Source organism: Natrix helvetica (genome assembly GCF_964273705.1).
Source record: "Natrix helvetica genome assembly, chromosome: 6".
NCBI lineage: Eukaryota > Metazoa > Chordata > Lepidosauria > Squamata > Natricidae > Natrix > Natrix helvetica.
The window spans coordinates 14,077,102-14,095,299 of NC_138553.1; the positions used below are offsets into that span (position 1 = coordinate 14,077,102).

The 18,198-nt window shown below is 35.3% G+C and overlaps 1 protein-coding gene and 1 long non-coding RNA gene across 4 annotated transcripts in view; one reads left to right on the forward strand and one right to left on the reverse strand.

Moving 5' to 3' along the window:
* The window catches only part of LOC309394300, a 205,996-nt gene that overhangs the window by 156,939 nt on the left and 30,859 nt on the right, over positions 1 to 18,198 (forward strand). The window lies entirely within an intron of this gene.
* CACNA1C (calcium voltage-gated channel subunit alpha1 C) overlaps positions 1 to 18,198 on the reverse strand; it is a 547,747-nt gene that overhangs the window by 38,951 nt on the left and 490,598 nt on the right. Inside the window, exons 32-33 of the mRNA XM_081957273.1 lie at positions 4,066 to 4,194; positions 1,511 to 1,576 (exon numbers count right to left, since the gene is read on the reverse strand). Coding sequence (XP_081813399.1) covers positions 1,511 to 1,576; positions 4,066 to 4,194 — 195 coding nt within the window. The remainder of the gene's footprint in view (positions 1 to 1,510; positions 1,577 to 4,065; positions 4,195 to 18,198) is intronic.

Below are 18,198 nucleotides of genomic sequence, written 5' to 3' on the forward strand. Positions count from 1 at the left end.
GCATCTAATATAGTTTGTGCATCTCTACTGTATAAAATATGAATATCTGCAGCCTTATAGGGCATGAGCAATATACCAAATTAGTGATGATGGAGAGGAGCAGCAAACTAATCACTCAATCACTTGTGCTGAAAAAACAAACAAGCAAACAATTTGCTTCCTGGTCTAAGGCTAGGTAGTAATTATCACTAGTTGTACGGATAGGAGACAATGCAGAGAGAACAAACTAGAATCTCCTATCATGGCTGTCCACCTGGCAATCTGGTATCTTATGTAAACTATTTTATTTTGGGGTTCATATTTAAAACCTTTGGAAACTCTGGCTGAATTCTGCACATATACAGATTGTTCTGACAGTTGTAACCGCTGACAGTAACCAGCTTTTTAAAAGTAGAGAAGTGCAAAACAGTAGTGCAAATAGAGCATCCAAACCAGACTTTTAAAGGGAGGTTCTTCTAAGTCAGTCACCTGAGGAGCCCTGGAACTCTGGGCTCAAATTCTCCAACTCACTAGTTAGTAATGGCAGTTGCAGCTGCTCTGAGGGGGCGCTGGGAGTTACTACAGCAAGAGGACAAATTAAACACTCTGAGGCAGGCCATATTTTTCATTTCAGGAAACAAGATGATAAGGCAGAGTTTCTGCCTGGAGAGATTTCTTTTGTCTTTTAGACTCTGCACATAATCACGAGTACCACTTTGGCTAAAATCTACTTTTTATTTTACTTATTAGCAAGATGAAGAAATGGTTGCAGTGCTGAAAAAGAATAAAGCACAAAAGCAGATTCTTTTTCTGAGAAAGGACTGGTCCAAAGTCACCTAGCCAGGTTTCATGCCTAAGGGAGGACGAGAATTCAGTTTCTAGTTCTGCACCTTTAGCCATTACACTAAACTGTCATCACTGTTATTAACCGACACATAAAATTAATTTAAAATTTTAATCTAGCCAGAATAAATTGACATTTTAATTTTTAGACTCCCTGACTTTACGTTTAGGTAATAGGCCCGTGATGGCGAACCTATGGCACGCGTGTCAGAGGTGGCACGCAGAGCCTTCCCTGCTGGCATGCGTGCCATTGTCCTAGGTCAGATCTCCATGGCGTTTCTTTCATGAGCTTCTGTTTCCCTGCAAATGGCGAAACAGAAGCTCACAAAAGAAAAAGATCTTATCTCTTGCTGTGCTGCCGGTATTGGGATGCCCCGCCTCCCGCCAGCCAGCTCGTCTTCGGGTCTCTGCTGCCCATGTACGCATGTCCGTGCAAGTTTGTACATGTGTGCATGTCCTTGCACGTTCGTGCATGTGCACACATTCACACGAGTGTGCACACACCTTTCAATTTGGGCATGCGCAGGAGAGCAGTTTGGGCACTCGGTGTCTAAAAGGTTCGCCATCACTGTAATAGGCCTTCATATGGAGTTTTGACTAGACTTGAAGATTCTTTTCCTAAAAAGTTCGGGAATCCCTGCTTCATCTGCTTGCAAGAGAAAATATTAAATCTTAGGAAGACACTTACCTGCATCCCAATCACGGCATAGATAAAAAACAGCATCACTATTAATAGAGCCACGTAGGGGAGAGCCTGGGGGGGGGAAAGAAATCAAAAGCAGGTAATGATGAATCGTTTATTAAGCAAGCTAACTTTTTGGAACTTGGGATACAATATTCCCATATTGAAAGCGAAAGCACCTGAGAGCATAAGACCAGAGGCAAATATTTCTTTGATTGTACAATCTGCAGTAGAATGCATATGGATGCATTTACATGACAATGCATTAGAAAGTAAAACATTAGATGATCTTGTGCATCTCCCTTTAAAAACGTGTCTGCACATGCTATCATTAATGTAAACTATTTATTTCTCCACTAGATGACTGTACTGATCCACTGTTGTTTTGCCATAACTAATCCTTCTAACAAAACATTCTATCTCTCTTAAGTCATTACTGTTTCTTTTCACATTAATATTTTTCTTAGAAAAAACAGTGCTTCCTACCTATTGTCTGTCAGATCTGTAAAACCTGTATATATATTTATATACAGGATGTATACAGGTTTATATATTAAAGAACATACATATACAGAAATATATATATTCTCTCCCGATGATTTCAGCATTTGTTGTAATAAGAATTTAGCTACAACTTTAACCATCTTCCCTATTTAAAAAATATATTTGCCAACTGTTACATTAATAATTTTTTAAAAGTAAGATCATCGTTAAATTGTTAAAAGATAGTGTCAAAAATTTAGATATGAGGAATACATAGAGTAAGCCAAAACTACCCAGGATAGAAATATGGATCCAATATTTTGAATTCCAGTATTTATATGGGAAAATGTTATTGTAATTCACTCAATAAGAAATTATTTGAGCTCCATTAATTTTATTTCCATCAATGGGCATGGAGCTTTACAAAGAGAAACTGTTGAAAAAAGTAGTCCGGTAGATATTGGACTCTGGTCATATTTCAGAGATAATGGAGAAATATTGCTTCCTGAAATTAGAATGAAAGTGAACGTACCATTTTGTTCCACTTAGACAATCAAATTTCATTTATCTATAATTGTCTGAGATACTTTTAAGAAGTAATAATGTTATTCAAGAGTTGACTCCCTCTTGCAGCCACCATGTTTCTTCATTACATGGGCACATATAAATGTTAAAAAGAATTATAGGTAGTCATCGACTTACAAGCACAATTGGGATCAGATTCCATTGTTAACCATGCCGAGTAAGAGAACTGTGCCTGAGAACTTTGCCATGGCTGTTAAGCAAATCAGTGCACTTGTTAAGAGAATCCCAGTCGTTAAGCAATCCTGCTTCCTCCATTGTCTTTGCTTGTTGGAAGCCAAATGGAAAAGTTGTAAATGGCAATTACGTGACCCCGGGATGCTGCAGCCAGCTGCCTGAATTTGATTATGCTATTATGGGGATGCAGCAATGATCATAAGTGCAAGGACTGGTTGTAACTTACTGTTTTCTGGGTCGTTATAACTTCAAATGGTCACTAAATGAATGGTTGTAAGTTGAGGACTACCAGTATGTAGGATTGACCTGGGAATCTAGAAAGTTCAGCAAGAGATGCGTTGAGAATAAATCTGAAAGAAACCCCCTGCAGGTAGAGAATTGGTATACTGCAGAAAGAAATCAGTAGGTTTGATTTAGACTGGAGACTGCTGAATACGTATTTGCATGGGGACTTTTCTGAAGTCTCGGGTCTGTCTTCTGGTCAGCTGTATTCTTTGTATATATAAAATAATGTATGTCATGTTCTTTTCTTTTAATTTTTAAATGATAATTCTGATTAAAGAATTGTTGTGGAGTCAGGTGACCTTGAAATTGAAATAGCTCCAGCCACAGTGGGATCTCAGTTTTGTGGCCACCTGCATAGATTTCCCCCTTGCATCCATGATTTTATGTCAGCTAGAAAACAAGACCAAGATATGCATAAGGGTTTGGGTCTCTTGCCATATTTGGACTGAGTCCAGTTGCCAGTAATGGCCATAGATCAGCCTTCCCCTACCTGGTGCTCTTAAGATGTGTTGGGACTATCACTCCCATCATCCCCAGCCAGCATGTGGTCCAACACATCTGGAGGGTGCTATATTGGGGAATGTTGCATAGCTGAGTGATTCCCCAATTGCATCAGCAAGCTGACCTGATGGACGGAAAGTGCATGACCTTTATTTTAATATAAAAACAATTTTACTATAAAATTGTTGTATTCACTTTTTGCCTTAACACTTGTATTGACAGGAATAAAACTCTCCGCTTAGGGCCCAATAATTTTGCATTTGGAGAAGTGTGTGATCTTACAAATTTCTTTTTTTTTCTTTTTTAAAAAAGAAACTGTTTTATGTTTTGAGTTTCAAAATCCTCTACCCCACCAGGCTTCATTCTATCCATCCTAATCCTGAGATTCCTGGCTGTAGAAACTAATTTCTCCTGGGCAGAGAACCATTCAGAAATTGTTGCTGTAATCCCGTATCAACGCGTAACACAAAGAGCAGACTGAAGCGTGACAGCTGCCCTGAGGTAGAGCCACATAAAGCAGAAGGAAGGAATACCTGGAAAGACTTGATGAAGGTCCAGAGCAGCGTGCGGATGCCCTCCCCTCGACTCAAGAGCTTCACCAGACGCATCACACGGAAGAGTCGGAAAAAGGTGATTGAGATGCGCGAGTTGTCCTCTGTGTTCTGGAACCCATTGGCACAGAGGGCAGTAGTTACAACAGCAGGTGAAGAAAACCCACCCTGGGCCACAGAAAATGCGACTTCACAGGAAGAGCTCACTGCACTGTTCCCCTGCCTTAAAAAACCCCCACCCCCATCTTTTACTACCCTAGTCTCTTCTCTAAATCCCTATGATAAGTCTATATTCCCCACATCCTTCTTCTTGTGGTTCAGGAGCATTTCAAACATTATTCTCCTTCTTTTAACAAGAAGAACTTGCCAGGGCTCTTGCTAGTAGTGTGAAGCCATGTTTGCCTACCTCACTGATTCAAGGGTCGTAACAAATGGCCAGGCAGGGCTTCTGGGTGCGACATTATTTAGTCTGCGGAACTTAGGCATGCAGTTACATTTTTCTCCACACTATAATGAAATTATATTTTACAATGACATCAGTATAATGAAATCATAGAAGTGTAGCTGTAGTTTACACCGTATCGGGGATTTAAGAAGGAATACTGCAAAAAAAAAAAAAAACACCAAAAAAAAACCCACCAGCGCACACACAAATGTACTGTGCTGTTTGGCTGGGAGAAAGAACAAAAATTACCCAAAATATTATAAACAGAAGCTGTTATGTTTGTGTAAATATTACATATGTCAGATAGGATTCTTCCTCCTTTGTACTGAAAAAAGTGATACCCCATATTTGGGGAGTTTGGAAGGAACGGGCAATTAAATGAAATCTTGATCCTCAGATAGAAAGTAAGCAGGCTATGCAGAATGTGTTTCAGTTTGCTGTATGCTGAATAAGAAGTTCCTAATCCAAAATGAGGCAATAATTTTTAGCCATGTGGACTAACAACCCAGCAAAAAGTATGCAATTTAAACTGGGATAAGGGACCTTCTCTGTTCTCTTCGCTGCAGAAATCCCACAAAAATGGATGCATATGTTGCATTTGGAAACAATATAATGTCTGAAGCATGCTTATATGGGGTTTCTTCTTCTTGCAAGGGAAAGTCCTAACTTTAAAATATGTTCACTTTATCTCTGATATACTTAATCTCAGCAATATGAGGAGCCATAACCATTTCAAAATTTGCTTCTAAAAGGAATACTTTTCAATGTGTACTGCATTATAAAAATAAATTCAGTTAGAAGGCTCCAAGATGAAACAACACTAGTGCTTGTGTTTTTCTGTAGTTTGATACTACATCTTCGCTTATTTTCTCTGTCCCCAATTTTATTTCTCATGACCCCTGGGTATTTCCCACAGCCTGTCCACTGCCCAGATAATATAGTTATTTTGGCCTGCCACTACTGTTTAATAGTTCCTAGAGTTTAAAATAGCCTTTTTTTCTAAGTGGCTTCTGATGTTCTCATAGCTTAGTCCCTTAGTACAGGACTCCTCCATACTATTCCCTTTAGGGCCTGTGACTTACATGGACATTCCTCTCACTGCACTAAGCCAGGATAAGCCTGAATCAAATGGGGTTTCCGTTGGTTTTTGTGAGAAGGCTTCCTGCCAAACAGACTGCTGGTAGGGAATTGGGTAATGGTGTTACCAAATCATACAAGATAGACTAGTGAAGGATGAAGATATGGTCTACTTCTCCTACATATGCTGTAGAACGCTGGCAGATTTCAAAGGAAGTAATAGCACATTATTTCTTCTTATGCTCTTTAATTTTCCATGGCTTCCATCAAACCAACAGTTTAATGCTCTCTCTCTCTCTTTCTGATCTATCTGGAAACAGTGCAGATCACCTACCACCCAACAAACAGATTTCCCAATTTGAGTTACTCACCACTTGTAGTGACCATGAGAGAACAGGTCCTTTGATTTCCTGTTAAGAATTTAACACTAGCTCCTCTACCCTGTATTTATGTGTGTATGTGCATATATACAGAATTCAAATCTGGAATTATATACAAAACTGTATATAAACAGTTTGCAAATTTCTGGGTTCTTTTCTGTATAATTTACATGTAGAATGCATCATTTTCCTTTTTTAAAAAAATGAGGCATAATTAAGATGCTGCGAATCAAACCTATGTTTTGACTTATTTAAAATGCATATAGGCTTTTATTTTTGTGGGTTTTTTTTCCAGCAGGCTTGCAGAAGTCAGTGATTGGTTTTAATACTTAGAAACATTTCCTGAAATATGCATGAAAATAATCCTGTTCTAGAATTAATGACTGCTTGTTGTTGAAGGTAGGCTATTCAGCTGAGAAAGAAAAAAAATGCTATGATACATGTCCTTCCCAAGTCTGACAACCAACTTTGTTCAGGATATAGAATTTGCTGAATTAAGTAATGTAGTCAAGAAAAAGGACATTAACTGACTTTTTAAAGTGAACCAATGTGGAACTGTGGGAAATACAATGTTCTTTAAAATTGTATTATTAGACCCACAAATTATTCTATTACTTTCACTTCCACTACGTAAGGGGCACGTTATGCTATTGTAATGTTATTGAGTTTGGTTAAGTGATTGCCATCGTTTCCTACCTTCATTTCAGAGCCATAGCTATAGAGCATTACAACATATCCTATCTAATCGTGAGGAATATACCACAGGCATTGCAATGTGAAGTTATAGTGAGATGAAATAAAAGAAAATAACATTAGTGTCTCCAGGTTAATATTCATCTCAACCAACCAATAATGGTATCATAGAATGACAATATCTTAAAGCATAATATGTGCTTAATAAGCTCCCATTTGTCTGCTAACATTATTTCCTGGATGGCAGGAATGAGTATTTCAAGCATATTATCCACAATGTGGAAATGTGAACAACAAAAAAGGGGAAATCAGCAGCCCGGCATTCAGAAAGTCAACCACACTAGTCTAGTTCAGTCAGAAGTACATTTCCTTCTCTCTTCCCTCACCTTCAATTAGAGATCCTTCAACAGGGTGAATTAATCAATGTAGGTGTCACCCTGTCTTGGGCAAATGAGCTGGAAGGATTTGTTTACACAATTAGAATTGCACTGACCACATCTCATATTCTATGTGGGTTTATTATCTAATTTTATTTTTCTATGAAAATATGAATATCAGCTTTTTTCTGTTTGAATTTATTTTGCAAGCCAATCCACTTGATTCAAAAAGACCGTTTTTTAAGCAAACAAGAAATCCGAAAAGGGTTCCAGTTCTCTCTTGGTAATAATTCATTAAATGGTAGGATAACAGATAACTTGATTGAAGAAAAAATCAAGGATGCACATGAAATACAAATCATGTGCAGAATAATCAATATCAGACTCTACAAATGGATACACAACATGCAGAGATAACCGGGCCAAGTTTGGAGACAGAAACCTTAGTAGTCAGGGTGGCAAGAGAATAAGGCATGTTTTAGGAGATTAAGAAGTGTTATAGGAGAAGATGGTTAGGTTTTTGTCTAGGAATGCACACAGGGACAGCAAAAATCACAGCGAGGAAGGAAGGATATAAAGAAAAAAAAATAAGACCACACAGTAGAAAAAACACTATAGATTCTCTGGAATGCAATGGATCAAATTCAGCCATTGTTAAAGAGTCCTCTTATGGAATTCAGCAGATTGCACACATCCACACGATTGTATTGACAGGGGTTATGAATTTTAATCCATTGTCTTACAGATATAAAGATAATTGAATGTATCAAAAAGATTTTTCTAGTTCTCAGATTAGTTTTATATTTCTTTTCAGAAAATGCATTCCTTTAGACTCCAAAATAATAGCTATTTTCTTGGAAAAAGGAATCGTGAAGTTCAATTTTTTTTAGGAACGTAACTATATTAACTGAAGTGATAGAACTTTCCCTTGTCTAATCTATTTTCTTTCTCAGTACCAAAATCACAAATGTTAGAATATAGTAAAGCTTCAAATCTCTGGACCTTCATTCATCAGACTAAGGACAACAAGAGACAACATTTTACTTCAGACTTAATTTCCACAATGAATATATTCCACTGTTTCCAAAGCAGTCCAGACAATTGATATAATCTACCGCATGTAATTTGTGTGGTTATCTGACAATTTTAACATTAGTTAAATAATGATGCAAAAGGCATAAACACCACTATGAAAATTCAATTTTAATGGACATTCCATCCATAAAACTTAAATGTTATTATGTTTTTTTAAAATGACATCTGGATCTATTTTCACTGCTGGATTTTCCAATTAATTAATATTAAAATAAAGCCAAGATGTTTTCCTATATATAAGAAATAAACAATCTCCACATAATCTAGATTACAGCTTCTACAATTCCTTGTCAGTGGTCATGCTAGCTGGGCTGATCAGCCTTACATCTAAACTATTTGATAGTTGGCAAAAGCTAAGAGGACTTGATGCAACAATATTCTTATCTTTCTACCAAGTAAAATTTCTGATGTCTTTAATGTGCTTAATTTTTATTTCTGTGGAACATTCAATTTTAGATACAATCTTATAAAAAATCTGGAGACATGTCCTATTGGACTTAATTAAACGTATTCCTGACTAGAAATGTACAGGATTGAACGTTATGTTTTTTTAGATTACAGAAAAGGCCCATCTATTCTGTTTGCAATATTGAACAATCTGGAGCAGGTAAACAGGTGTGATAGTTATCTTTGGTTTACCTCCAGCAGTTGTCGATTAGAGTCTTATAAGTGACATTTTTAATATGGTTAGCAGTCATTGTGCAATTATCATTCATGAAATTGTCTTATTTTAAAAATTGATATTTTTAAAAATGGCTATTTCTGCTTTCTGTGGCACATTTTGGTGATCTAAAGTCATTGAACTCTGCATAAAGTTCAGATTACATTTTTTATAATAATTGGTTTTTGAATAGTAAAGAGAATAAACCGGCCCATTCATCATATTTTTATAAATGGAGAATTTTGTGTGTACAGTCTCAAAAATGTATGTTCTGGATTTTTTATTATTGAGAATATTAACATGTGTTCTCAATTAGGCTTGTTTCTGTCCAAAGTAGTATTTCTTATAGTGAATGTATTAAATGTATCGGTAGACCTCATTTTACGACTCCTCATTTCATGTTTGCGCTTATGATGATGAAAAAATGACTTTTGGACCAATCCTCACATTTATGATCTTTGCAATCTGTACAGTCCAATCTGTAAATGCCCATCCTAACTGTGGTCATTAAATGAGGACTACCTGTACTTTCTTAATTGTCTGCTAAATGTGACTGAGCTGTACTTCTCAGATGCAGGTTTTGTAACTAGTTTTGTTTAACACTAATAAACAATGGAAAGTACTACCTGTATTTGTGAAATATCTATGAGACATGCACTTGCTAAAATGGTTGAGATTCTGAATATCAATCATTGTCAAGGAATTACAGTGTTTATAGATTACCTGATTCATTTGCCAAGCATTGTAATGATCAACGGATTAGTGTTATATTTCTCCTAATAAGAAAAAGCTACATATAATTGCAAAATTCAGCTTTTATAAAAATAAACACAATCCTTGGTTATGTATCAACATTCTAAATCACTATTGTTTCTGAAAATTGCTGCTGCAAATATATTATGGGTTGTGATGTGTGTGTGTGTGTATTTGAATATAAATAAGTTCATGTGATTTGTATGCCAAGTTTCCCATGTTGTTCCAAATAAAGCAGAATGTGAATATATCAACATATTGGAAGAATGGAAAGATAATGTTTGTCTCCAAATGATCTCCCTCATCCCTACAACAAAGCTTTACAGAATAGCAGTTTTATAATATTTCTAGAGAAGGTTTATTAGCATTGGCTCTCTTAATCTAAAATATGAATTTCATACAAATGAATTTTTCTTCAAAATAAAAAAATATAAAAATCTTATAATGTTAGTAGCTCCAGTTAAAGTAGTAAATCTGCAATTTTAGCACACTCTATTATCCATTTTTTTTATTGAAATTTAATGCAAGTAAGGCTTCAGTTTAAAAATAAAAACTCTATCACTGCATTTCAGGCAGGGTATCCAGGTTTTTCTTAATTTAAGATTGCCCGGACCATGGCGATTAATAATTGCTGCATACTTTGTTATTGCATTGATTAAAATCTTGCTAACACATGACAACTTTCTTATTTAATGTGAAACTGGTCTTAAACCCAGGTGTAAAGAAATGTTCTAGGATTTGCGGAAAGAATGTATTAAGAATGTTCCAAGTATAAAGAATGTTTTAGGATTTGCTGTTTTTTGATGGCATATATTTAAAGCCTATCTTATTATTTCAAATTCTGCATATTTATAAAATGCATTGTTTTTTCATTTGCTTATCAACTCAACTTCTCAGTATAGCAAGACTGATGATGTTATGATGGATTCATATTGACACATAGCAGAAAGTTCTATTTTTAACTGAATTCAGATAGCTAAATGTGTTTTTAGTTTTTAGAATTTATTTATTATTCTGCTCATTAGGCACAATAAAATGGAAATGAGATAGCATAACTGAGTTCATAGTGATCTAAAGAAGTTTGAAATGTATTAGTTGGCAATGCTTTCTGACATGTGCTCCTGTTTGTAGCAAAGGGATGGTGTCTGGGTTTTCTTTTTAAAGGTCTTTTCTAAAGTGGCATTTTAAACCTTATGGCTGTGACAGTGTTAAACTGACCTGTCATACTAAATTCAAAATTTTGATTTTGATGGAAATATTATTGGAGCTATAATAAAAAGCTCACTTAAAGAAGAATAAGTATAAGGAACCAAAATAAACACGGAAGTATGGAAATGCTATTTTGGAAACCTGAATTGTGCTCAGTTCCAAATAATGTCTGGTGCATTAATTGCTCTGTTTACATTAATGTATATGGATATAATTTGGTAGAAAAATGTCAGATATTTCCTATCAAAACAAAGGGATGAGAAAACCTTTTTTTTCCATTTTAAATTTCCATGTCATTCCAATTATTTGACTTTCTGGAATAGGTTAAAAAACAGATTAAAAGTTTTATTTTTTCAGACAGCACATATTCAACTATGAGTACTTTTGTAGCCATGAGGGATAACTTTTACATTTACATTGCTTTAATAGAGGATTGGATGCATCCATGCCGGTTTATTATATTTATTTATAGTATAGCATTATGTGTTCATGGCATCTGAAAAGTCTCTAGCCCAAAGAGTTTGCATTGTAAGAACAGACAAAGGGAAATAGCAAAACAATAGAAGAGAAACAGGACAGCTAATGTGAAGAATATGCCATATATATCAATTATGCTTAGAACCTTAGATGATATTGAGTTGGGTGATGTTTCAGAAAACTACAAGAAAAGTATGTTTGAGAAGCATATGGGAGAAGAAAGAGAAATGAATTTAAGGATGTATTCTGGGAGCCAATTTCAATTCCAGAGGGAATGTTGTTATTTCAGGGTGCAAAGCCTTTGAATGACGATGGCAATACAGCTGAACGGATGAGGAACACAGGTGAAACTATGATTTAAAAGCAGAGAAATGGTGGAGGAGAACAGTATAAACTTTGGAAGATAAGATAAAAATAGTGAATGGATAAATAAATCTGCAAATGAGTAGAAAAACAATGTACTCTAGGGGTTTAAGAGAGGTGTCAAATGAATAAATCAAAAAAATAAATAATTTGGCAGAATAATAATAATGAATCAGTGGGTATATAGCAAGATAATGAACAATTAAAGATATAATTACAATAATTAACATAAGAGATGACCACAGATAATTGTAATTGGCAATTAAGGATAAAAATGGATCAAGCTATTGCTTGGAAAGATTAGGCTCTCTGCTCCTCCCAAATGCCTTTTATACAGTTCATAAGAGTATGTAAATGACTACTGTTAGAGCATTATGTTTAGGAATCATCATATAGTGTATTAAAATCTAGAAATCTATAGTATGTGGTCTTGAATCAGCCCTCTCTATATAAATATCAAATTTTGGTCCCTAACAGAACCATCTTGCCATCCTCATTAAAAGGTTCATTCAAGTAGTGCAGTAGGACCAAATTAAGGTTACAGTTGGGTTACAGCCAAATTTATTTCTATGCAAAAGTTATGTGATACAATGAGTTTCAGTATATAAGCATAACTAAATATTTAAGAATATACAGTGTATACCTTATATAAGGTATGGGAGTCAGATTCTCTAAGTTCAACTGAATTATTGGCCTAGAAGCAAGCAGCATTATATTAACTTTGGTCTTCCCTTAGGTGTGTATATGTATATGTGTATGTTTATATATTTCCAATAATTGATACTATGTTGCATTTTCAAATAATTTTTCACTCACAGAAAATTAATTTCCTCTGTTTTAGGATCAGGCAAGATTGCTCAACAAGCCAATAGTAAGCAAGACTTATATAACTCCTAGTACAATCCTAAATATTCAAAAATAATTTCCATTGAATTCAGTGAGACTTACTTCCATCATATGTAGGGAATATGTACATTGCCCAGGGTCAGATTTGAAATCATACAAATATGATAAATAAATATTACATAGCAACTGCCAGAGCATCTTTTTCCGATATTTGCCTGGTATCCTCTGCAATCCAGCAGTTATGCATTAAAGATATCTTGAAAACACATACAGCAAGGACAATGCAAGTAAAAGACACAATGGTATAAAGGGGCATTTGAGGTGATTTGATTTCACAATGGAGGACAATGTGCCAGAAATCACAAACTGATAATGGATGTAGGAATGTAGCCTTAAGATAGATTTTAGATCAATTTGTTCAGTATTTTAAATACAGACATACATATTTACTGCCTACCAAAACTGAATAGATGTAGTGATGAAAATTCTGAATTTTGACTTTAAAATACAAATTACAACACAATGGTAACATATTTTACATCTTGTAAAAGATGTATCACTTTCAAATAGCAATGTTATAGATATTTTTACTCAAAAGTTAAATGCCAGAATTGTGAACTATATTGAAATGAAGCCTAGGTGTACTGCTGTCACTTTCCAGTGAAATAGTTTTTCAACTTGGCAGTACACAACAGATATAAGGAACCTGCACTTATTTTAAAAACATAGTTCAATAACTTTGAATGTCCTAGCATCTTCATAAATGTATGCTGCTTGTCAAGCACCTGCATTTTGATCATGTGACTATGAGGATACTGCAATGGTCTTATGTCACTTTTTTCAGTGCCATTGTAACATCAAACCATAAATGAATGGTTTTAAGTTAAGGACTAACTGTATAATGTCATAGCTTAACAGATACGGCATATATCAAGAGAACATTTGGCTCTAGAGAAATTCAGGTATATAGTTACAGTGTCATCTTTTTATGTCAAGGACCTAGAAATAAAATGATAACATGCAAGCTACAATTGAGTTATCCCACAAAATTAAGTTGATTTATAATTGTAATGCTACATTTCATTGTAGAACATGTACAATTTCCATTCATTTTAATGGTAAGAATACTTTTAAAAGGCTGCAAAATGAAATGCAAGCTCAACCAGTAAAATGAAATTGCTTTGAAATAGTCTTCCCTACCGTGACACCCTCCAGAAAAGTTGAGATTACAATCTGTTGACCATACTGGCTGGTAATTCTGGAAGTGACAGACCACAGATATCTGGAGAGTACCAGATAGGATGGAGCTCAATTTTTGATATGTGCTACTCGACAAAAATTGAATAGATTCTCCTCTTGTGTTTTCCCCACTCTACTTATTAAAATGTAAAATGAGAAATACATTTTGAAAACTGGATAGTTATATGTTGGCTCATGAAGAAAAGTTAGTTTATTTTTATTTTATTTTACTACATTCTTCACAATTGTAAGAGTTATGTTTTTATTGTAATACCCTGAGATTTTAGATCAGAAGCAGTGTGCAAATATTTTTTTAAAAAATAAATGATTCTATTACTTTTTAAAACTGTTACTTATATATCTATGACTTTTGAAAAATAATGTTACGGCATTTACATAACACACTCAGAATAAATGTTTTTTTTTTCCATATTGGAAACATGAACTCCTTTATATCAGCCATTCACAATCTAAGCTCCTTCCAGCTGTGTGACTGGGCTTGGATCCAATATTAGGTTCCACAAACATTATTAGAGCTACAAACATTCTTTCTTGGGAAAAAAAAGAGTTTTGCTTCCACACAATAAAATAAAATTGATGATTTCCATATATTATGCAAGAAGCATGTTTACATTTAGTAGCTTGTTTTGCATATTTGAATGAGTTTTTAATAATATGACACTGCCCAAAGTCCCATTAGTGGATCATTTCGTTTCCTCAGACATTGGCAGTGTTCATACATTTGTCAGAACTTATAGATGAGAAATTTTCAATTCTGCACTCAATGCCTTTGCTTGACTATTCTTTGTAGAATAATCTATCCGATACAAAAAACCCACAAATCATAACTATTTCCCCAAATAAATAACTTATTAAAACTCCAAAACAACATCAAATTTGAACATGCACATAAACACAATACATAGTTTGATATCAGAAATGACACAATTATTAAGGTGTGACAACACAGTGAGAAGAATAATATAGAATGTCAAAAGAAGCTGGGAGCTGCTCCTGTCCTTTGCTTGCTATATATTGGAGGACTTTGCTCTTCTCACACCAGCTTTGCAAGAAGCATTTTTTCAAACAATGTTCTCATGGAACAAAGTATTCACACATATGTAAAAAGCAAAGATTTTTTCCCCAATATCAGCTCTACAGCAAAGGACTGGAAAAGTTAGAAGAGAAAATACAAAGCACCAGAGAGATGAGAAGACAGAGCAACAGAGATGAGTGCAGAATCTGAAAAAAAGGCCAGGGTTAGAGCGTGCCGTCCTTCCACCAATCTTTGTTCCATTGCAAGAGTGGGGCTGTTTTAGGCCACAATCCTCAGGCCACCTACTGGGGACTAGTAAGAGAAGTTCCACGTCAGCCAACTGAACCAATCAGTTGACTATACTAATCACTGCCATATTTCAAACCAGCCTACATTAAATATAAATGTCATTTCAATCTTAAAAGCCATTTTTAGGGAAACATGTCCCGTTGATTTCTGTAGATATTACACATCAATTGGTTTGTAGCCAATTGATCTCACCCAGGTTTCCAAAATCATTGAGATTTTGATGCAAAGAGCTCTCTACCTCTTGTTCCCAGCTGACCTTTGGCTTTAGTGTCACTTTCCAGGTTGAACCCATAGCTCTCTGCTTTCAGAAACTTTGACTGTTGCTGAAAATTGGCTGACAGACATTAGGCCTGACTTGAACGACAAAGGCAAGGAGGTAATAAAAAATAGGAATGGAGAAAGGGAGGGAAGAAAGAAGAACAGTACCACTGGGAATAAATGGAAAAATGAATTTCCAAAGATATTAACACTCGTGTTGATATTTCTGGATTTATAATATATAGATAGATCTCTTATTTGCTTGGAGAATGAACTGGGAATCTACTTTCCACAGATATTTTGGGGTTCAACTTTTGTTATAGTTAAAAGTGAGCAAGTGTGCTGGGGACTGAGTGAGGCTGTATTGTAATATCATTTGGGCACAGGATTTTCCAGTCCTGTCCTAATCTGAAATAAACCAGTACCAAATGAGGAAAAAAATAGGGTTTGACAAAAGGTTTTTAAAAATTGTATTTGCTTCTGACTTTAGAATCATTTCAGAAAACTCCCAAAACTATTAGTACCTATACCTGTCAGTTTTTTTTCTAGGGACACATTTGAATGCCACTTTGAATAAATATTTATAAAGATGCCTCTTCTAAGCTTGTAGCAATAATTGGCTTTCTGCTATCGTGATAGGAATCAGTTACAAACCTGCAGCTGTACCTTTGAATGGGCCTGGTGACACTGTCTTCTCCATGGAGAAGGGTTCTCAGGGACGACACCAATCGGAACATAATGCACGGAGAAGATCTTGAATTTCTGAACTGGCAGCAAATCACAGCCACCAAATCTGTTGATGCTTTTTTGACAGTATATCAAGAAGTTTGATTTCCCCAGGAATACATAGGTATTTTCAATAGCTTCAGTAAAGCATTAATAGGCTTATTAGAAAGAAAAGTAGGAATGGGTATTCCTAAATACTCCAGGGGACATCCTCACCTCTCTCTCATTTCCTTATAATCATTTCTGTACAGTCATTTCATTAAACCTAAGGATAAACGTCTTTCACACAATAAGGGGCTAGGATCAGGCCCTAAAAATAATCTTCTAAATACATCATGGATCGAAAATAACATATTGTATACCTTCTATTATTCTTTCCAGCATACAAGCTCACTTACTGCACGCACACTTGAAGCTAAGACACAGCTGGCATCAAATTAGGACTGATATGCTCAAAGCCTTACATCTTTCTTAAATTCAATCATACATACAGGTAAAACTCAAAAAATTAGAATATCATGCAAAACTTCATTTATTTTAGTAATGCAACTTAAAAGGTGAAACTAATATATGAGATAAGACTCATTACATGCAAAGCAAGATAGTTCAAGCCGTGATTTGTCATAATTGTGATGATTATGGCGTACAGCAATAAAACCTCAGCAATGCCACAGGCTGATAGCTTCCATGCCATGCCGCATTGAGGCAGTAATTGCTGCAAAAGGGGCCCAAACCAAGTACTGAGTACATATTCATGCTTATACTTTTCAGAGGTCCGATATCGTTCTATGTACAATCTTTGTTTTATTGATTATATTGTATGTAATATTCTAATTTTCTGAGATGGTGGATTTGGGGTTTTCATGAACTGTACGCCATAATCATCACAATTATGACAAATCACGGCTTGAACTATCTTGCTTTGCATGTAATGAGTCTTATCTCATATATTAGTTTCACCTTTTAAGTTGCAGTACTGAAATAAATGAACTTTTGCACAATATTCTAATTTTTTGAGTTTTACCTGTATATCTGAAATATATTATTCAAGCTAAGGATAGCTACACAGATACATTCACAAACCTTGCTAGCCATGCATGAGTAGATAAATTTACTTGCCTTTCACAGAACATTGATACTTTTGCAAATACAAGGACATATAATCTGAGCACACATAAGCAGCACTTTCATATGTGCCTGATGGAGAACATCTGCTTTATTCAATTAATATAAGGGCACCTTTTTAAAAATAGGTTCTTTTTTAAAACTGTACTCAATTAGATGGGACCCAAACTCAAAAGCCAGAAAAATATATGACCCTGGACATGTAGGTTTCTTTATATCTCCCTATACAAGTTAAGGAAATGTTTATTTTGGGGAAAAAAGAAAAAAGGATAAAAAAGTAAAATGTGAAACTTATACATTTATATGTGAGTGCTTTCTACTGTCTCTATCCTATATTCTACTGCTATTTCTACATTGTTAATTATTATTGCAATAATTATGTTCTTTTATATGTAATTACTATTGCAGTCTATAGTATACTTATAGGATAGCTATTTGCATTATTACAACATTTCCTCTTTACTATTACTACATGCTGTAAGATTACTAACAACACTTCTTATAAATCATGTACTGCCTTATGTCTGAATGCAGGGGTGTCAAACTCACGGCCTGCGGGCCGAACGCGTCACCCACCTCCGTTTTAGTGAAGGGGGAAAAGTTGTGATCCGTCATGTGATGATGCAAGTTTGACACCCCTGTCTTAATTCATCTCTCTCTCTGGGATTTCTTCTCTGTTAATAGCCAGTCTGTAGAGTCCTTGCACCGTTCTACATTGTGCTTTGCTTTATACTGTTTTTTCCTCTGATCCAATCGCTCCCTTTGAAGGAAAAACACATTCTTTTATTCAGCTGCTTTCTAAAACATGAATCTCCTGCATTCTCCTCGTATACCTGTTTCAAGGTTGCAGCTTTATTGGCAACCCTGCCTTGCTGATGCTGGGGAAAAGGCTCAATGGAGGAGGGGGACGGGGGGGGGGGGAGGCGGCAGCATAGGTGCCTATAATTATTCTAAACAGCCTGTTCTTTCACGTACCCATAGTTGCTATTTGCTATAGATTTCAAGCATGCAAGTGTACAGTGCTCTAAAAATAACAAAATGTGAAA